This window comes from Anabas testudineus, chromosome 23, assembly GCF_900324465.2.
Source record: "Anabas testudineus chromosome 23, fAnaTes1.2, whole genome shotgun sequence".
Lineage (NCBI taxonomy): Eukaryota > Metazoa > Chordata > Actinopteri > Anabantiformes > Anabantidae > Anabas > Anabas testudineus.
The window spans coordinates 14846888-14868586 of NC_046631.1; the positions used below are offsets into that span (position 1 = coordinate 14846888).

Consider the following 21699-nt stretch of genomic DNA (forward strand, 5'->3'; position numbering starts at 1 on the left):
ACTGAAGTGAATGTATTCTGCTGACTCAGCAGTGCTCCCACCCACAGTAGCAGGTGTCTGCCATCGTGTCACCTGGCAGGTGTGTCAGCCTCAAGCTAACGGTTTATTAGAATCTAACTAAACACTGAATCTGTATTTGATGAGAAACAGAGTTGGTGGTTAGAGGAGCTCAAATCGCTGAATGTACTAATGGGACCAAATGGTAGAACATGCTGAGTGGGAGCTTCTTAAACACAGAGAACCACGGCGTTAGTCCTCATTTAACCGCACACTGACGACCTGTCGGGCTCCAAACACTTGTATTCCTGGTCACGTGTTTCACATTAAGAGTCTCCCGGTGTTCAGATGACGTCTCTCGCTCCTGGTCAGCTTTTAATGAGAAATATACAGAAAGAGTTTGATGCTAATTTAACAGTGATTTTAAAAAATCAGCTGAGGGGGAAAAGTAAAGTGCAGCAGACTGAGTGACATGAATGTACCTGTGAGTCCAGGGATTTCCCTCAGCTGCCTCATCTGTTCGTGCAGGCCACGAACATTCTCTGCAGAACTAAGAAGGTAAAAATGAACCCACTGATACAAACGAGCAGCCTGAGACACCAGGCGGCGTCGGAACGTCCTCGGCGATTTCATTGATTACTCACATTTAGGTTTTGTGGTCGACTTGAAGTAGTGAACGTGTCTGAACTGTAGCACAACACTGTAAAAGCTTAATGATGAAGAGTAAAGTCTCTGTCTAGTTTAGAAGCCAATCAGAAGAAATGTTAGTGAGACAAAATGCATTTGTACATGTAGAGATTTCATGGTGCCTTTTCCATATAAATCTGCTTATTCTGCAATAAAACATTTACTGAAATCCTTCTCGTGTCACTTCTTCTCATTCTTGACCTTCAGTATTTTAAACATTTCAATTAATTGTGTACTTGTGCTGAAACATGGCATCCAATGTGTGGTGAGTAAAATCTTTATTATCTTTTTAATTTTTATTTAGTTTCTATCTTTTTAATCTTTATTTAGTTTTTATTATCTTATTCATCTTTATTTAGTTTTTATTATCTTTTTAATCTTTATTTAGTTTTTATCTTTTTCATCTTTATTTAGTTTTTATTATCTTATTCATCTTTATTTAGTTTTTATTATCTTTTTCATCTTTATTTAGTTTTTATTATCTTATTCATCTTTATTTAGTTTTTATTATCTTTTTAATCTTTATTTAGTTTTTATTATCTTATTCATCTATATTTAGTTTTTATTATCTTTTTAATCTTTATTTAGTTTTTATTATCTTATTCATCTATATTTAGTTTTTATTATCTTTTTAATCTTTATTTAGTTTTTATCTTTTTCATCTTTATTTAGTTTTTATTATCTTATTCATCTATATTTAGTTTTTATTATCTTTTTAATCTTTATTTAGTTTTTATCTTTTTCATCTTTATTTAGTTTTTATTATCTTTTTAATCTTTATTTAGTTTTTATCTTTTTCATCTTTATTTAGTTTTTATCGTTTTAATTTTTATTTAGTTTTTATCTTATTCATCTTTATTTAGTTTTTATTATCTTTTTCATCTTTATTTAGTTTTTATTATCTTTTTCATCTTTATTTAGTTTTTATCTTTTTCATCTTTATTTAGTTTTTATCTTTTTCATCTTTATTTAGTTTTTATCTTTTTCATCTTTATTTAGTTTTTATTATCTTTTTCATCTTTATTTAGTTTTTATCTTTTTCATCTTTATTTAGTTTTTATCTTTTTCATCTTTATTTAGTTTTTATCTTTTTCATCTTTATTTAGTTTTTATTATCTTTTTCATCTTTATTTAGTTTTTATCTTTTTCATCTTTATTTAGTTTTTATCTTTTTCATCTTTATTTAGTTTTTATCGTTTTAATTTTTATTTAGTTTTTATCTTATTCATCTTTATTTAGTTTTTATCTTTTTCATCTTTATTTAGTTTTTATTATCTTTTTCATCTTTATTTAGTTTTTATTATCTTTTTCATCTTTATTTAGTTTTTATCGTTTTAATTTTTATTTAGTTTTTATCTTATTCATCTTTATTTAGTTTTTATTATCTTTTTAATTTTTATTTAGTTTTTATCTTTTTCATCTTTATTTAGTTTTTATTATCTTTTTCATCTTTATTTAGTTTTTATTATCTTTTTAATCTTTATTTAGTTTTTATTATCTTTTTCATCTTTATTTAGTTTTTATCGTTTTAATTTTTATTTAGTTTTTATCTTATTCATCTTTATTTAGTTTTTATTATCTTTTTCATCTTTATTTAGTTTTTATTATCTTTTTCATCTTTATTTAGTTTAACTTCAGACACAGTTCCTGTTGAAGCTGCTTCTGAACTAAAGCACACTTTTGGTTTCTCAAGGTTTAAAACGGTTTGTTTCTGGTTGATTGGCAGCTGGACACTGAAAACTGCTGCAGCTCTTTACATGAAGGTACGTTTGAATCTCTCCTACAGTGACTCTACATATTGTTCTACAACTTTCTTTTTTAAACGTTGTTTCACCTGCTTTGACAGAAACACGGTTCGTGCAGCAAACCTCGATTCACCTCCAGACAATACTGTATTGAAATGTGTTCGTACAGTTTGTGTCGGTGTTAGCTGTTCGATGGTGGTGGTTCCGACTTTTTGCATGCATTAGTGTTTTCTTGAGAAGATTACAGGCTTTTTAAAACTGGAGACTCACATAGTTCTACAGAGATCTGTCGTTTCAATAAAGGATTATTTAATTTACTGAAACACAGAAACTGAAGATGACAAACTGTAACTGCAACATTTTATTTTGTTCCAACACACACACACACACACACATTAAAACTCAGTGACAGTGATCCGAGTCCAGGACCATCCCTCAAATTTTAAGTGACACAATGCACACGAATGGCACCAATGACGTACAAGTTTACTGGACACACACTAAGCAAGAGAAAGAACTGTAGAGAAAGCGTGTACGGTGCAGAGCTTCTCCTTTTTTTGACACTTCTATCAAAGTGATTCTTCCAGAAACCAAACCGTCGCCGCCTGTGGCTCAGGTGAAGATGATTCACGTGTACAACACCTTTGAAAAAACAAACCTCTAAAGCAACATCTCCACAAGAATTACTTAGTAATGACGAGTAGAAACAGAACAGTTCAGCAGTAGTAGTAGTAGTAGTAGTAGTAGTAGTAGTAGTAGTAGTATGTACAGTACGCTTGTTACTAATCATGACATTTAACCTATTTCAGATCAAGTGGTGACCGAAGCTCCACAGGTGAGACAGCAAACAGGTAACGACTCCAGCGTCCCGCGGCCTTTTTACACACGTTCAACCAGTTCTTCCGTTTCCACAGAGGAGATCCTCGGTGTCGTCACAGTGAGAAGCAGCTTCTAAAGTTTGACAGCAGGTCGAGGGGTTTCCACCTTTCTACTAATCGTCATGTTGCTAAACTCTAAACTGGAGTTTAAGACCACAGGTGGAGTCCAGCTTCTTTTGATTTGGGGTTATTATTCATAGAAAAGTCAGATGTCTTTGTTTTAAACAAAACTAAATGTGAAACAGATTAGGAGGAGGTTTGAACACTCCTATCTATTTGACTTCAGCTCTTACTGGACGACGCCCTGGATCTCCTGAACAGGAGCACGTGGATTTTATCTTTTGTCCTTCAAATATCTGTTAGAAAGATGAGAAGTGAATGGCTCTGAATGGCAGACACGTTCCTCCAAGTTCCTCAGTTCGTGTTCAAATCTGAATGAAGCGTATTCACTGTAGTTCGGTTTTTGATGTGGTGTGAACGTTAGTTTTTTATACCAGACATTAGTTTTCAAACTGTTTCTCTGTGGGAGTCGTGTCAAACGGCAGCAGAGACGTTACCGTCATGACAAGTTTGAATTAAAGTGAATTTCTCCACGTTTCTATGTAAAGAACTTCATTAGACTTGAACTTGACTTGTTATAATGCCCACATGCGGTGGTTTAGGACGAGTCGACTACGAACCAGTGAGATGATTGTAAGGAGACGTTTGGGGTCTGGATATGTATAAAGTCTCTTCTGTCTTCAGATATGATCCTGTCAGAGCCGTTCCATATGACGACTGACATCACAAAGCCTCGACGGTCGTCTCCAGTTAATCTACTTCTTCAGATTCTTCCTCTTCTTTTACCAGAGCCCGCGGCGTCCAGTCAGAGGGAGCCACAGGTCAGACGGCTCCAAGGCCTCAGTGCAAATACAAACTACAGCTCTACAGTACAACCACAGTCTCTAGCTTCTAATGTGGCCTCGAACACGGCGAGCAGAATCAGGACACGCGTTTGGTCCTGGTGCCTGTTTGTGTGCCCTTCACTTCTTGTGCGGCCCAAGCAAACATCCGGACATTAATGGTTGATGACAAACTAAAGAGTTCCAGCAGCGTCCAGTGAAACTGCTGTAAAATGTTCTTCCACATTCCAACTACAGCTACATTTTTGTAAAACGTTCCAGGACACGATCCAGGACAGAAACAAAGGAACAAAAAAAAAAACCTGCCTCAGCATGTGACACGTCCGGTTTTGTGCTCATTTTGGCTCCAAACGTCGCACTTGGTCGAATACTTGCTGGGTTCTAGTGGACGTTCTCCTGTGCAGCGGTCCTGGCAGTGACTCGGCGTGTTGAGCAGTTGTTGTATGTAATAATCGACATGTTACAGTCCCGTGTTCTCTCTGTTTGGCAGTGTGTAACGATGCAACCCAACGACCGCCGACGTGCTAAAAGCCAGGAAAGCTGCACTCTGAGTTCAAACTAACATGAAAAGTGACGTTCAGAGTGGAGGACGAGGCCAGTGTGTTTCCTGAGATTAAAAAACGAACAAATGGAAAAGTGCCGACTCCATTCCTCCGAGGACGGACTCAGAGTCGCCGGGCGGAGCTCGTTTATGCTCCTCCGAGCCCCCGTCGTGAGTCAGTCCGGTCCAGAGGGCAGGGTACAGTCAGTGAAGGCTCCGCCCCGTGCATTAACACCAATTCAAACTAAAAACTGGATTCATTTGTTTCTCCTGTCGTCGAGATGTTCGGCTGTTTGGTTTTTTTAATACTGATGATGAAGCAAATCTTCTTCTGCAGAGAATGATGCCTGAAGCACAGGAGGTTGGGCGTGTTCACAACCTGCAAACAAGGGACAGGGAGCTGAAACACAAACTACAGCTCCTACAACGGATGTTTTGTCTTCTGAAACTAATCTAATGGTCCCAGTCGTGCTCCCCGAGGATGCACCCTCAGCTAATTACTATACTAGGTATATATACTATACTATATATACCTACGGATGGATCAGTTTAACTCACGTCTGAAGGAGGCTCGTCATTATGTTTTGCTGGCGTTTTCGTAGATGACATCAGAGGTGATGGACTGCTGCTTCTTCTTCTGCCACATCAACAGGACGCACTGATGGATGAACACATACTGCTCCTGCACAAAGACGCAAGAGCTGGTTAAAATGTTCAGCGTGAGGTTTCAAACTAAAACTAGAGACCGTTAGGAACCGTTCGAAGCTGCTGTACGGCTGATGGACACCGAGCCAACGACGAGACACAGCCACTAATCCCAAAACTAGTTCTGACTGTGCCTGAGACACGACAGGAACAAATGGAGGCGAGCTGCTGACTTCCCACTGAAGAAACTAATAAGAGGTAGAAAAGAATAGAGACACACATCCATCACTTTGTCTTTGTTCCCGTCTCTTCTGCGACAGTCAGTGTCATTAAAAACCACAGAGACAAATGAACCAGTAACGACCACAAACACACGTTGACGCGTCGCTGGAGTTGTTAGTGGAGCTTTGATTGGTCCTGACTGTCGGTCTGCGGCTGCTCGTGTGTCCTAGTTACTGTGCAGCTGTCACAAAACAACCACAAACCACCACACACGTGCAAAACTCATCTCTGTGGCGGTTTGTGGTCGTTAAGAGTGAATCTGCAGTTAGTGTCAGTTCTTTGTAGTGAGTACTGCGTCAGTGGACGTTCTGCATCCGTCATTTTGTGTCTGTTGATGCCATTTAGCATCTTTGAAACCACTGACAGACACTAAATGAGTGTCTGTAGACATCACTGGAGGTTTTTGTCTCTCTAACGACTACAGAGACGAGAGGTTTCACTTCCCAGAAAGCAGTGAGAGTGAATCTGCCTGTAAGGTTGTTTCCACACTAACGTGGCTGTTTCCATGTTCATTTACTGCTTCTACTTCAAATGTTACTGTGACAGTGAATCGGTGGAGTTGTCACCTCGGTCTGGACCATGGAGAGACGGTGTGAGCGCATCTCGGACACCATGCCCAGGATATCGACGAACTCGTGCTCTCTGATGTGCTGCATCAGACGATCCAGAGCGATGAAGGTCCCCGTCCGGCCGACTCCGGCGCTGAAGACAACAGACACAGCACAGGAAACAAGGACATTAAATCACCTGTGTAAGTCCCACACAAACCTCACTCAGCCCCTTTATCCAAACACACACACACACACGTCAACACTTAGACTGCTGGATGCTGGGAAGATAACAAACTGTTTTTTAGCCTCTTTGGCTTTTGATTCGTCGTAAACCACCGTTAACTCCTTACTCCTTTAAAACTAGAACAAAACAGCTGTACAACGCAGAACAATGGAGAAAAGTAGGTTGATAAGGTACTGACGCCTGATCTAAAGGGTAGAAGCTGAAACCTAGATGATCTGAGGCTGTTTCTACGGAGACGCAGCCGTAAAACCAATGAGTCAGGTGATGTGATCTACTGTTCGTCCAGCGGGGGGCACTAAGAGATAGCATCCTGCTGGTTTTCCACTTGTCCCCGTTTTACTTATTGCTGATTACCTGGATCAGGTGTGTTCAGTCAATCAGAAGCTAGAAGTGAAGGATGGTTGGAAAACGAGCAGGACTGTGGCTCTCGAGGGCCACGATTGGCCCCCGCTGCGTAGTAAAGATGCAGCCCTGTAACTACACGAGGGCATTAATAAACATTTTAGTTTTAGCGTGTCTTTGTTTTTAAGGTTTGTTAAAGTGGGAATTCTTGAATTCTCTAACTCTAAATGTTGGAGATCATTGAGAAGAAGTGATGAAGCACAAAGACCCCGTCCTGACCTGCAGTGGACTATGATGGGGTCTCTGGTTCTGTTGGCCTGCTGACGGACGATCAGGACGAACTGCAGGATGCTCTCGATGGCGTTGACTGTGGGGACGCCGTGGTCTGGCCAAGAGGTGTAGTTCAGATGCAGGACGTCCTGGGTCTCGTCGGCCTGCAGTAACAGAACGGTGGAGTTTTTTTATTTCTACTCACTGAAGGCTGCGTTGGATTTTTCTCAGTAACTGATCAGAAATCACATTCTGAAGTGGTTCTCTCCTCCAATCTGTTGAATTACACTGAACAAACCCGATGTGCTTCCTACCGACACGCACAACCTTTGATGTTGTTGTCGTTTCCCTTCAGCCTGATTTTGAACAGCAGCAGCTGCTCAAACTGAGAAACGACTCCATGTTGGACCCAGAGCCAAAGGTTGATAAACCGGTACTCACATATCCCAGTCGGAACTTCCTGATGATCCACTCCGGAGACTCGGTTTCTGAGAGCATCTCCACGCTGATCTCTCCGTACATGACGGGCTCATCTGTGAACGGCCAGTAGTGATCACACTTGACCTGGAAACAGATGGCAAACGTCAGCTGGAGTTCTTCTCTCGTACCGGAACCCAGAAAGATGTGATTTTTATTTTAAAGGTCAATAACATGATTCTGCTCTTCACTTCAGTTTCTAAAACCCCAAATGAACGCAGCAATAAGATGAAACACGGAGTTCAACAATTCTTCTTCATTACTGTTATTCCACAAACACTTTGTTAGGATGCCGAACGGTTTTACCTCCTGTCGTAACTGAGCCGTCCTGGACAACATTTCTGCACATTTCATTTTATTTCTCTGCAGCTACGACCCGTTCTGAACCGATGTTGATTTGAAATCTGCAGCGACTGTGGAGGAAAAGTCAAACTCACCCTGCGTCGTTCGTTGCACTGAGTAAGCATGACGATGATGGGAGATTTCTGCTGCAGCACCATCTTCCAGAAGTCATTCCTCGTCTCAGGCAGCGGGCCCTGAGTGGCGATGTACTCTTTAGCATGTTTGTAACCCTGGACATGAAATCCAGAGAAACGTGTTACTGACATGGAAACAGAAAAGCTGAGAGGCTTATTTTGAGCGAGCAGGCGGAGGCTCACAGGTATGTAGTTGCCGTTGATGTAGTCTGATCCTTCGTCGTTGTGCATCGACATCAACTTGACCCGACTGAAGTCGTCTGGAGAGAAGAGATTTCAACATTTCAACATTTGGTCGGAAGATTTTTCCAAACGTGCAGATAACAGAGGTGATGACAACCAGAACGCTGGGACCAGAACACAGAGCATAAACTAAAACCCGGTTCACTTCCTGTGAGGAAAATGATGTTTCGGTCGGTGAATTTGACCCTTCTCAGTTTGAGTCCTGACTGAATGGAACGAGTAACTAATAAACACTCAGCGACTCACAGGGGAGGATGTTGGTGTATCTGTTCTTCGGCCTGTTGACCGGCAGATCTGCTGCATCGTGGGAAAGATCCAGACCGACACTCTTCAGCTCCTGAAAAACCAAACAATACGATTTCACTTACTTCAGACAGTAAAATTCATTTCGGGTCCCGAGGCAGTGAAACAGTAAAGTCAAGATTCAGCTGCTTGTTCTTACTGATGAGTCCTACGTAACGTGGCATCGATCTAACCCCCAGATGTTTGGAATAACGTGTTCTGATCGATTGTGTGGTGGAAGCAGCAGATGTGTAAAGTGTCGTACCTCAAACTGCAGAGAGAACTTGTAGGCAGAGTCTTTGCTCATGTCTTTGAAGAAAGCCTCGAAGTCGTCCAGCTGCACCGGACTGAAAGCACAGAGAAAAAACTGGATAAAACAAAATGGGAAATCTTTCCAGAGCTCAGTTTGACATCATACTTGAATTCATCTTATAGAACTGATCTAGTTTATAGTTACCATAGTAGCAGATATTTATTTATTTGAAGCCTTTAAATTCTAACGAACCGCAGAGATTTTCTCCTCTTCAACATTTTGTCCATTGAATCCACAAACTGAACAAAGCTGCGTTCATGTCATGATTAGTTTAAACCAGACGAGTTGTATTTCTCAGTCTCTGCAGCATCTCTGCTGACAACAACATGGCTACAACACCACCATCACTGGAGGTTTGACGAAGGCGAAACACATAATTAACTAAGTTAAGTCTCCACAGTTACTACAGGGTTAATGCCCTCCAGTCGTTTTCAGCTCTTTGTCCACATTTTGTTCTGTTACCGTCTTTTTCCAAAATGGATTTAATTCATCATGTTCCTCAGAATTCTACAAACAATCCTTGATAATGTCAAAACATATTAACAATAAAAAACGAGAACAATCGCGTGTAGAGAAGTGTTCAGTCTTTGCCTGGTTCATCCAGTTTCCACTGATCGTCCTCGAGATGTTTCTACAACTTGTCTGAACTCTTCCCTACAGTGAAGCATGGTGGAGGCAGCATCATGCTGTGGGGATGTTTTTCAGAGACAAGAACTGGGTGACTAGTCTGGATCGAGGAAAGATGAATGCAGTAATGTCCAGAGAGCTCTGGACCTCAGACTGGGGTGAATGGTTCATCCATCAACAGGACAACGACCCTAAGCCGAGATAACAAAGGAGTGGCTGCAGGACAACTCTGCGATTGTCCTCGGGTGGTTCAGCCAGAGCCCAGACTTGAGCCCGACTGAACATCTCTGGAGAACATGGTTGTGCACCGACGCACCCCATCCAACCTGATGGAGAGGTGCTGACCAAGAACAGGTGCTTCAACAAAGTGTTGAGCAAAGACTGAACACGCGATTGTTCTCATTTTTTATTGTTAATATGTTTTGACATTATCAAGGATTGTTTGTAGAATTCTGAGGAACATGATGAATTAAATCCATTTTGGAAAAAGATGGTAACAGAACAAAATGTGGACAAAGTTAAGAGCTGTGAATACACGGAGTCCAAGATACGTGAGTGGAAAAAGGAAAATGAAGAGTTTTAATTCAATATGTAACACGTTAACCTGTAATAAAACAAATTCAATGTGTCACATCTCCGTTCATTGTTATGGAACTGATCAGTCACTTGTTCGTTCTGACGGTTAAACTCTCTGCTGTTGGTTCAGTTTCACTTTAATCTGCTGTGGATTAAACGGATCTGTTTTCTGGCTAAAGGCTGGTATTAGTGCGATGGAGCGCGCGCACACACACACACACACACACACACACACACACACACACACACACACACACACACACACACAGACATGGACAGAAAGAAAAAAAGCCCACAGACAGAGCCACGTGTTGCTGTTTAGTCTTGTTACCTTGTTAGCTTCCTTTTCTTTAAAGCTGTCTTGCTCCTATAAAATACAAACACGTAAAGTTGCTCGTGATGATTTGTTCACCTTCAGTCAGTAACTACAAGAATCTCCGTGTTACTTATGACATGATGCTGCTTCATGTCTGCAGACGTCAGGGCTCGACCGACGGGGAGTTTTTCAACGTAGGAACTCTTTGGGATGATTCAGGTTTAGTTAGAGACACGTTAACAGTGAGACCAGAACATTTCAGGTTTTCAGGTCAAATCAGCAGCTGCCAATTAAAAAAAACATGAAATGATTACATCGAATGATGATTTGATACTGAGACGGTCTCAGCCTCTAAATTTACATTAAAAAACTTAGAATCTGTTCAACGTTCCAGTTTTTAAATGGAGGAAGAAAACTTTAGTAACTTAATGTACTCTCCAGTTCTCTTCTTTCTTTTTGAATTCCCATTTGAAATTATTTGCTTGTTGACATTTAAGATTCTCAATTTTCTAACATGTTTTATCTTTTAGATAAATAAGTTATTCTGCAACAATAAAATCTGTTTCTTTGACTTTAAAATTTTTAATATTGGATCATTTCTATTAACGAAATTGACATGGCCCAAGTTTTAATTACGAAAACAATTAGGTTAAAATATGTATTTTTGAAAAAGAGAATTCTAGTTCCCATCATTATGGCAGTATTAGAATTTGAAACTATTAATATTAAAGTAATTGTAATTTTCTGTGCATTTTCTGTTCAATGTGAACTTTTTTCCTTCTGTTCTTGGCAGCTGCAGACCTCCATAAAACACTAGTGTACATCGGTCCAGCCCAGTTAAACTGAGTGAGGTGCTGTATTTTTAAAGCCGTTACCTGCAGACAGCTCCATGTCAGACATGCATCCATTTACATTTACAATGATCGGAGATTTTCAACTTCATGCATCTGTCTTTGCATTCTGGAGTCAAAGCTGGTCCTTTAAAGAATCGCTCTCCGATTGTGCTACGGCGCCGCAGAATTCCCTCTCAGCTCAATGCTGATGAAAACATCGAGTGGGAGGAAACGTGAGGCTTTGGAGCACATCGAGTCAGCGAGTCCATCTTAAGGCACCAGAAACATGCACAATACCATCTACATCCAGAACTGAACAGAAACTGTAGTAACTAATCTACAAGCAGAACTACAGACTGACTGACGAGACAAAAAAGAAACAGACAGCATGCAGACACCAAACACGGAGCGAAGCCGGAGTTAGCAGCATTACTGAGCTTCATGCTACATCCAACGTGTTAGTAGAAACACACAGTGTGTGACCGAGAGTTTAACCACAGACACAGCATTGCAAGACAAAGTTCAACATGTCAGAACAATCATCTGCTGACTTCCCGATTTGCCCATGAATCCAACCAAAAGTCACGTTTAACTGTTTGTCTGGTGATCTTCCACATTTTTCTTCTTGTCAACAAATCCCATGTGCAGAGTCGAGCCAACATACACAGTCCTCGCTCACACTGCTCACTGCAGGTCCGGGCCTGGGTCCACCTGACAACACCTCGTCCTTGTCAGTAATTAGGTAGGACGTAAAGTCCACTGAGGAAGGAGACTAATGTTTGTTTCCTACTGAACATCAAACCACGAGCGCCGCAGTCCAACCCAAACCTTAAAGGACAGGTTCACTTTTTTTGAAAAGTGACCAGAAAAACGTGGGTAAAGCAAAATAATGGAGTTCAGTCTGTCTGTAAAGCCACTGCTGGTTTTAGTCGGGTAAACTAGTAATGACGGAGACCAGAATGGATCGGCAAACACACCGTTTAGATGAGTCTTAGATTAACTGCTACGACGCACAAAATGCATAGTTTCCATCTGTCAATTATGTTGAAGCTTGATGTCCACCACAAACTCTTTTCATGAGATCTGTTGACAACAAGAAAAATCGAGAATAACACCAGACGTGGACTAGAATTCTGGACCCAGACATGATGAGTGAGTAAAACAATGTCTCTGATCAATACTGTGGGCTGTGGCTCTGCTAAGACATGCCCCTGAGGTGCAGTGCTTTGGGCCAGCAAGTGCTTACTTACCAAGGATTAATATAAAAAGCCAAAAGATAGTCAGTCCAAAGGCAGGATGGCAGTAGGGTAAGGAAGGCAAAGAGGCTTCTTCGCCTGAAGGGGGTTCAAAAAAATCAAAGAAAATAAAAACACACACAAAAAAGAAAAACAGACACCAGGGGGCGATAGTTTGGGGACAGAACATGGTGCTCCATTAGTAAAGAGGCACAGAGCGTCCAGAGCTTCACATTAGTGCTGAACACAGAGTTAATGCATCATGCAGCCACTCGGAAAGTGTCCCATTGTCTCTGTGGGGGACAACGGGCGTCTGTTCGCTCCCGGACGTCAATGGCCGCTCTGTCTTATTTAATCAATCTCCAGCCTGAGTCTGTGACATCACTGCGTCCTCCCAGCCCGCCCCATAGTCCGACACTCCGCCGAGACCCTCGTCGTGAATAAACAGTAGTTACAGTTAATCACAGGTGACGTCGGACCACATGACACATGGCACTGACTTCACGAACCTGATCAAGTCAATAACGTGTGTGTTCAGGTCATGACCCCACTGATGCTCCTGAAAACTCCTCCTATGTTGGACTAATTTTAATTTCAATGATGTCGTCCAGCTGTGCTGAAGCAATGAAACAGCTTTTAGAAAGGAAATGAGGTCCAGACATCACCTCTCTGACATGTGAGCGTCAAGAAAGGATGAGAAATGAATAGAATCTGAATAGAGTGAGAATACTGGCCGTTAAAGCCGCGACGTCTAGATGTATTTCAGATATGCACGTGTCACACAACAGATACACGTCTATTTTGATCAGCAGGTCTACACTGCTGACGTCTATGCCTATAAAAAGTTTTCCAAAATGCACCGAACTAAAGTATTTCTACGCAGAACAGAGAAAAAAACGACGCTTCCAAAGCTGCTGCTACGTTTGTGCTCATAGAGCTGCAGTTACAGGTGTAACCTACACTGCTGTTCCGGTGTCTTCATCAGACTCTACAAGTGTCTTCTGCTGTAGACACAGTTTGTGATTTTACAAAGGTTTTTCATCCTCGTGAGGAACTGAACTGACAGAAACTAACATCCTCAGCTCGAAGCCTCGGCATCAGTGGTGACGTCACCTGTTGTCATCACATCCACACTAACATGGAACAGCCAGGTCTGCTGACGTGCACAGTCAAAGCATCAACACAACTCCACCGTCACATAAGAAGACACGCTGATGGACATGTGCATTTAGTGATGGGAGGTCAAATACAAGAGCAGATGGAAGCCAAGGTTCTGCCTTAACTGACCGTCTTTCAGCTGATATATTAATCACCAATCTCCAAATCTGACTGTTTGTCCTAAATGAACATTATCATTTAAAGAATAAACTACAGAATTTTCTTTTTGTTTTGTACAATTTAGCGGACTCCATTTGGTTCTTTTAATCTGAGATTAAGGGAAATCCTGAGCTTCCTCAACAAACACCCTGTTTCAGCCGCTCCGTACAGCGTGTGTGGGCTCGTCGGCATCGCCTCGCGCTGCTCAAAGCGCCCGGATGAGCTCAAATCTGTGGCTACATGTTCCCCTCCCTAATCTGCCTCTGCAGTCCCCCGCCAGGCCGGTAATCTGCCTCGGATTGTGTTTGCAACGTTTACTTGTGATTACTGAGGCCAAACGCGTTGAAAACATCCACTCAGGTCTCAGGACTGTGGAGTGCCGCCTTTATTTCCATGTGATTTCATGACACCATTAAAACAGACACAGCATTGGGATTTGAAGAGGAAACGCAGCAGGAACCTACCAGTTGTAAGGTAGTTTCCCGTCTCTCTCAAATGAAGCGAAGTTGACGAACGTCTCTGCTCCACATTCTCTGAAAGCAAGAAACAAGGCAAACGTATTAGACAGTGGAACTAGAACTAGACTGGGATTCTGGGTCTTACTCGTGAACGTTGTTCAGACTCAGACTGAAGAACTCGTTGAGGTTGAGCCTGGGTTTCACTTACTTTTTCCACCGTCGCTCTGTGTGTTCGGTACAGACATGAACGATCACGACTGGTTGTGTTTTATCACATTAGAAATATTGTGTCTGTTGATGCTTCGGTCACATCACACTTCAGGACCAACCACTTACTTTTTCTTGTCATTTTAGATACATGTGGAAAAATGTAGTGAGAAAAAGAAGTACAGTACAGCAGTTGGGGGAAGTCAGAATCATCTGATGATTAATCATTAAAAGGAGGAAGCGAGCTCTGAAGTCTGAAGGCAGGAAAACAGAAACCTGGGTTTGATGGTTTGTGCTATTTGTGCTGTTTAGCTGAACTGAAACCTTGGTGAGTATGAGACGCTCAAACGTCCTAATTATTAATTAGCTTCTATTGTAAGTTAGAGAAGTAGCTGAAAGAATTGCTAAAAATCAAATATTCCTATGCTGACTATTATATTATTATTAATATTATATCATTAGAAACGCGCAGGTTTGCCGAGAAGTGACTTTGACTTTAAGCTGCTGACAAACCTCTAGTGATGAGGTTTTATGATGGTTAGCCTCACGACAGGAGGAAGTTGTTTCTGTTCTAATTAGCGAGTGACACTGTTTCTAAGTATGAAAGAAGCCGCTGGTAGAAACAGAAAAGCTGTGAAAACAACCCACAACCTCACAGCTGGGGTTGGCAGATAACGAGGGTTTTTCTTTATTTTAGGGCAGAAAACCAACTGTTAACCCACCGCGGCTCGGTTTGAAAAATTCAACTTGAAGTTCCTCTGCTCGTACACCTCACGTGACCCAGACGTCTCGTCGCCGTCACATTGACTTTCTGATTAGGAGAAATTTAAGAAAAGAAAACGCTGGTCGTGTTGTGACTGAGGTTTTCGTACCTGGTCATCTGCAGGTGTTTCTTTCGTAGGACGAGCAGGAACAGAACCAGCAGGCCGATGAGCAGGATGCTGAGGACGGCCAGAGCCGAGATCGCTGCTACACTCGGGTTCATCTCTTTGGCTGCAGACAAACACAAATGAAACACACCTCGACCTCTGACTCCTCTGTTTCCAACGTTTTAGTGTAAGTTTAGTGTTTCCTCATCTTCCTCGATCATACTAATAATGTTCGTCTGTAGTTTGACAATCATCACTTTTCACACGCGACGTCATTTTCTGCACTAATATTCCGATAAAAGCACAAATAATGTTAACTAACAATTGTCCTGTTAACAGAAAGAACGCCACCTACCGCTGGTGGTGACGGTGATGTGTGCAGGTTTGCTGGGGGTGCTGTAGCTGAAGCTGGTGACGGAGCAGTTGTAGGTGGACAATGGCATCAAACCAGAAACTGTCACCACGTGAGAGTTGGACGTCTGCGGCTCCCGGGCCTGAAAGAGACGAGAAGAAGACAGAAGGATCCTTAGAAACCCGGCCCGGCTGGAGAAATACAGTAGGCCTGGCTCCACCAATCCTCCACCTTCTGCACAGGCATCTGTTAAAATAACCAAACTTCACTGACACAAACCGTCATTAAACTTTCATATTATTCTCTACTTTGCTGTAGTTGGTAAAAGTCAACACTTCCTGCTGAGATTTCAAAATAAAAGCTCACGGTGAAAATGAGGTCTTACAGCATTTAGGCTGTGGAAAGGCTTTTAATGTCAAATATCTCTGCAGGAAGTGTTGATTGTTATTGGATGAAGCAAACGAAGAAGTGAAAAAGAAGAAGAAGTGAAGGAATTGACAGGAATCACTGTGGTCAGTGTTTTTCTTTCTTTGTGAAAACCAAAGAGGCGAATTATAGAGGTGGGGGGGCACCGCCCTCATCAAAACACTTCATAATCTACGTTTGGTTCCCCTGTGCAGAATGATGAGGTCACAGGAACAGGGTTCAACACGTTCGATTTACAGTCGTGTGAAATGAGCTAAAAATAAGCAGCGTCGGCCCTCAGTCACGTTTTGTCGCCACGTTTCTCCTGAACAACCGATCACTTCGAATGATGTTGTTTGGGGGCAGAGGCCGACCTGCAGGACACGAACCGAGTGCAGCATTTCAGTCCGATAAAAAGGTTTGCTGCTGCTTCACCTGGTTCAGTCGATGAGCAGATCCCATTACCTGGTCAATTTAGGATTCAGTACTTGAAATAAGAACTCCAAGTAAAAAAGTTAGTTTGACATTAAATCAGATACGTCGATGAATTAAAAATGCTTCACGATTTCTTTTTCCTGATGATTTTAATGAACACACCTGTGTGAGCTTCTTATATTTTTCTTCTCTCTACCTCTGAAACACTTTGACTTTATCTTTAGTTTAGTTTGTTTTATTTTGTCACTTTGATTTTTATCTCATGAATTTCAGTTTTTTGTCACTTTAAATATCTTTCATGACTTCCTGTGGGTCCTTCCATCACAGAACCTTGACTTTTAGACTCTTACTTTCTTTAGAGTATTATTATATGACATGTTCTTCTGCAGCGTCTGTACTGCACGGATGTTTCACCTGCTGAAACTAACAAATGTAATTCAGTAGAAGCTCATTCAGTACATCTTCCTCGTCTCTCGAGATGCGAATGCACGATCCTATTCGTATTTACAGTAAACGGAGACAGTAGCCGTACCTTGCGCTCCTTGCTGGCTTTGCTGGGTTTGCACAGGACCTGGTAGAAGTCAACCACCCCCTCCTCAGTCCACAGCAGAGTCACAGACGAGTGAGTGGCGTTCACGGCGTACAGAGACCTGGGAGGAGCCGGCTCTGTGTGAAAACAGCACCACCGCATACAACTTTAGTCGTCAATCCAAGTTTATGTGCCAGAAAAAGCTGCAGGTGTAAATCAGCTCAGAGCTGAGGCTCCGAAAACACCGACTTCCTCTGAGGACAAAAATACCTCAGCACGCTCAGAAGGGGAAGTGGAAAACATTCAGTTTCATACTCACTTTCACAGAGAAAACAGCTCTAAGTTTGTAGCTGACAACGACCTGTAGGATTAGTTTCTGTTTTCTGAGCTGTCGGGAGATTGAACACACTGAGCCTGCTCTGATCCACCTGGGGTGGAGTCTAGAAAGCCGCTGCAGCGACTTGAACTTGGAGTTTTCAGGTCCAGAAACAGAAAAGACTTGAGCTCTGAGTCAGTTAAAGAGTGAAGCTAAAACCTGCTGCTGCAGCTTTTTATCAGTTGGTCTCTGACTCCTCCTGCCGAATCTCAAGCGGTTTTCATTTCCTTGTTCATATCGCGGCAAAAACCAGATTCACGTCAATAAAAATGCCACGAGATCCGAAATCAGAACCCAGCATTTCACGTGCCTCGTGTTTAACTCGGGACATTTCACCTGCTCGATTCAGGTTTAAGACTTGGATTCAGGGCTCAGGTTAGAATCTGGCTCACAGTGGTTTAGGTTCGGTTGGGGAGACAGGGATTACATCGTGTTAGTGTTGTGCTGATTCTGACCCAGTTTGATGATGTTTGGCGTGGAGGTGTTCCTGCTGCGCTCGGTGCAGGCCGTCACCGTCAGGTTGTAGATGTCACCTGGAGGCAGAGGGAGGCTGGCCCGCATCACGTTCCGAGTCACCTGTCGGAGACACATTTGAATACTTCATTTAATGAACAGAAAATATAAATATAGCTCGGCCCGGGAGTGGCTGGCCAGAGATCAGTTAAGGCCACCTGTTGAGTCCTCCTGTGTCAATGAAAGCTACAGGTAACGATGTGCCAGGTCTGAGACTGCTGGGAACCTAACTGGCTTCATGGAGGAGAGTAGGAGTGGGCGCTCTGCAGCCCAGACAGGAGGCCTTTCCTCCGCTGCTAATTGGACGATAATCAATAGCTCGACCCGACGGCCGAATAACAAGCTGCTGCTGCAGGGAAACACACAATGATATCGTCCAGACATCAAAGTGGCCTCATTAGCAGCTGTGTCCAGCAGATGGACACCTGAAGGAGACACGGTGATAGTTCCTGTCCTGTCACCATAAATGTTGAGAATCTACAGCAACTTTTTATTGAGATAAAGGTTGTATGGGGTTTACAGTAGAAACAATATTTCTCATAAAGGGGGTCTATAAATAAAAGTAAAAATAATAATAAAAGAGCTTGTTCTGCCACCAAACAGCAATCTGCTCACTACTGCCACCGGTGGCCAGGAGGAACCATTACAATGACAACAACAGTTTCTGTATCATGATGGATTTCAGAGGTTTCCCCATCCTTACTGCCACAGTAGAAGAGGAAAGAACAGAACAAATAAAAGAGGCAGAGCGACATCACTTACGTCCACAGAGTAGCTCCTCTCGGGTCCTTTCTTCCCGACAGCGACCACCTGCCAGTGCAGCATCCTGGAGTGTGACAGGTCGATGAAGAGCTCGCCGTACGTCCAACGCACATACAGAACACCGTGAGAATAATCCACCGAGGAGATGTGAGGAGCCTCAGGAGCTGGAGACATTTTCATTTGGAGATTGATCAACACCAATAATGCTCTGAGCTGAAATGTAAAAGTTCGTCTTTCCATGTGATCGCAGGTGAGTCGCTACCTGTAACGAAGCTCGCAGTCGAGCTGTCGCAGCAGCTGAGCGGCGGCTCGCCCCACGTCACCATGGAAACACGGAAATTATAATACCACGCCGGCAGCAGGTCTGTCACTCTCTGAGGAAACGAGGAGAAACACTGGTCTGAACACTGATTTGAACATAATGTTCTGCTCTAATATGCACAAGGGGGATTGTGTGTGAGCGGTACCACGGAGGCGATGACTGAGGCGGTGGCTGCGATCTCGTAGTAGGTGGTCCACTCTGAGGCCAGCGTGACCGGGTTGAAGAAGAAGGTCTGCAGCACGTACTTTCTGAAAGCGACGTGGTACGGTCGCTGCCAGCTCAGGATCACTGCTGTCGGACTCAGGGGGTAGACGGTCAGCTCCCGGACGCCTGTGGGCTCTGAGACATCACACAGACCGAAGATGAAGACTTTTACCATGTGACTGAGAGGATACGGACTACGAATAAATTAAATGCTTTGCGTTATATAAGATGCTTCATGTTAGGGTTCACGTTAATGTCATAACCTGAACGCAGCTCACCTATATCGATGATAACGGGTTCAGAGGGTGGGCTGATCAGGGGTCCGTTTGTGTGATAGACAGCCACCCTGTACTGGGCCCCAGGGGTCAGGTTGGTGATGAGGTCGCTGGTCGAGTTTTCCTGTCGAAAAGAAAATCAAACCAACTTTACTGGACCTGAGTGTTCAGCAGGAGGATTCTCTGAAATGTGACCCTTCAGAGACAATAATCAGTAATAACTAATCAATAACCAGTAATCAGTAACCGGTAATCAATAACCAGTAAACAGTAATCAATAACCAGTAAACAGTAATCAATAACCAGTAAACAGTAATCAATAACCAGTAATCAGTAATCACTAATACATAACCAGTAATCAGTAACCAGTAATCAATAACCAGTAATCACTAATCAATAACCAGTAATCAATAACCAATAACTAATAATCAATAACCAGTAATCAAGTGCAGCAGATTCTGTGGAAATGACCCGAGGTCTGTTAAGAACCTATGAGAACAGTGTGAACGTTCTGCTGACAGCCGTCTTCGCCGGTTCTAAAACTCTTCACCATCATTTTTATCTTCGTTTTAATTCACTTCACAGTTTTTATTCTTTTTTTAACCCGTCTGAAAAGTTCAGACCCTCTTGGTCCAGATCCTGTAGAACAGACCCAGACCGGCCGTGTTACCTCGCTGCAGTAGGTGTTCTCCATCCTCTGGCTCAGACTGGGTTTCAGGCAGGTCGTCGAAACCACCGACACCAGGCTGCCGTTGTGGTTCTCGGAGGACGGAGCCCAGGAGACGGCAGCGGTGCTGGAGTCCAGCAGTCGGACGCTGACGGCCTGAGGACGCTCCCGCAGCTCCTCCAGGAGTTCACCCCCCGGACCTGGTCCAAGAAAAGGTGGAGTCACATTCAACACGAGCATCATGAAGTCAAGAGACTGAATTTTTCAGTTAAAGGAGAAACTAACGGACTGAGGAGGCTCAGTGAAGTAACGTCTGGTGACTCAGGGAGGAGTCACAGCTCCCAGCTCACCTACAGATGATTCAGTGGTTTATTCCTTTATTGGGTTGATTGAAAGTCCTCCTTCAATAAAACCCTGAAAACCTTTAAAGTGTCTTCAAACCCCCCCTCACCTTCCTTTTCCACCGTGTCTTATTATTACACTGCAGCACATTAGTAACTGATTCACTTCTCGTCCCCCCCTCAGGTCCGTTTCAGTCCGACTCGTGTACGTACTCAGGTAGAAGGTGAAGCCCGTGTCGGCCGCGCTCTCTCTGGCCTCGCAGTCTCCCGACGAGCTCAGCGTGGTCACCTGGACTCGGTACGTTCCCGGCTCAGTTAACACAGTGAAGAACTCGTGGGTGTTTTCGTCCACTGTGGCGGTTTCTGTGGAGTTTCCTGGAAAACAGGAATATAAGGCGTAAGGGACTTGCTCCCCCCCGGCTCAGCTCACTCACTAACTAGTCACATGAACATGTACAGAAGGTGATGACCTGTGGACTTGTGCAGCTAAACGGAGCTTTACCGTCTCTGTAGATGTAGATGTTGAAGCCGTCGTAGCTGGTGGGGGGTCTGGGAGGCAGCCAGCGCAGCTCCAGCAGGATGGGGGGTAGTTTAGTGGGCTGGACGAAGGACTCGGTGGAGAAACCCATGCCTGAACCCGGCTCGTTGGAGTCCTCGTACTCTGACACCACAGCGTTGACGAACTCCTCGTCCCTGTCGGCAGGAGAAGGCTCTGTGGGATCCAGCCAGTAACTCTGAGTGTGGGCCTCCGTCCACTGGGGGCTGTTCAGGTCGACGCTGGGGGCTCCCGTCAGGTTCTGCGGTGGGTCGAAGGGAACCTGAGTGACGGGTCCTATCGTCTCCTCAGAGTTGTTCCCCTCCTCAGGCTGCATCTCCTCCACCTCCTGCTCCTCCATCAGTGGGACGTCGCGGGCTCGACGGGAAGCTTGCCGACCATCCTGACCCCCCGCAGGACGAACAACGCTGGGGGCTTTACCTGGATCCGCTCCCTGACTCAGGTGGATGATCTTACGTGAGATGTTGAGGGGAGGGTAGGGCACTGTGAAGGAGAAACAACCAAAACAGTGGATGATAGAAGCTGATCCTGAAAACTCATCATTCAGCTGTTAAATCTGGGAAAATATCACAAATCACACTGAAACTCATTCTTCAAACATCAGTGAAAAGTGAAATTAAACATCCTTCGTGTTGTGATGACACAACTT

General features: G+C 43.3%; 1 protein-coding gene across 5 annotated transcripts in view; it reads right to left on the reverse strand.

Moving 5' to 3' along the window:
• Window positions 1-2775: 2775 nt before the first annotated feature.
• The window catches only part of ptpro (protein tyrosine phosphatase receptor type O), a 29322-nt gene continuing 10398 nt past the window's right edge, over window positions 2776-21699 (reverse strand). The window contains exons 5-27 of one of the 5 annotated variants that reach the window (XM_026363115.2): window positions 20997-21533; window positions 20708-20869; window positions 20157-20353; window positions 19490-19610; window positions 19153-19346; window positions 18948-19059; window positions 18686-18849; window positions 17866-17986; window positions 17038-17171; window positions 15669-15807; window positions 15317-15437; window positions 14244-14312; window positions 12478-12561; window positions 10410-10445; window positions 8828-8909; window positions 8527-8617; window positions 8221-8297; window positions 7999-8133; window positions 7526-7648; window positions 7094-7248; window positions 6244-6379; window positions 5309-5432; window positions 2776-5129 (exon numbers count right to left, since the gene is read on the reverse strand). In XM_026363115.2, coding sequence (XP_026218900.1) covers window positions 5328-5432; window positions 6244-6379; window positions 7094-7248; window positions 7526-7648; window positions 7999-8133; window positions 8221-8297; window positions 8527-8617; window positions 8828-8909; window positions 10410-10445; window positions 12478-12561; window positions 14244-14312; window positions 15317-15437; window positions 15669-15807; window positions 17038-17171; window positions 17866-17986; window positions 18686-18849; window positions 18948-19059; window positions 19153-19346; window positions 19490-19610; window positions 20157-20353; window positions 20708-20869; window positions 20997-21533 — 3095 coding nt within the window. In that variant the 3' untranslated portion in view covers window positions 2776-5129; window positions 5309-5327. Of the gene's footprint in view, window positions 5130-5308; window positions 5433-6243; window positions 6380-7093; window positions 7249-7525; window positions 7649-7998; window positions 8134-8220; window positions 8298-8526; window positions 8618-8827; window positions 8910-10409; window positions 10446-12477; window positions 12562-14243; window positions 14313-15316; window positions 15438-15668; window positions 15808-17037; window positions 17172-17353; window positions 17563-17865; window positions 17987-18685; window positions 18850-18947; window positions 19060-19152; window positions 19347-19489; window positions 19611-20156; window positions 20354-20707; window positions 20870-20996; window positions 21534-21699 lie in introns of those variants that run through there. The other 4 variants (XM_026363117.2, XM_026363116.2, XM_026363118.2 and 1 more) reach the window with 4 other exon arrangements.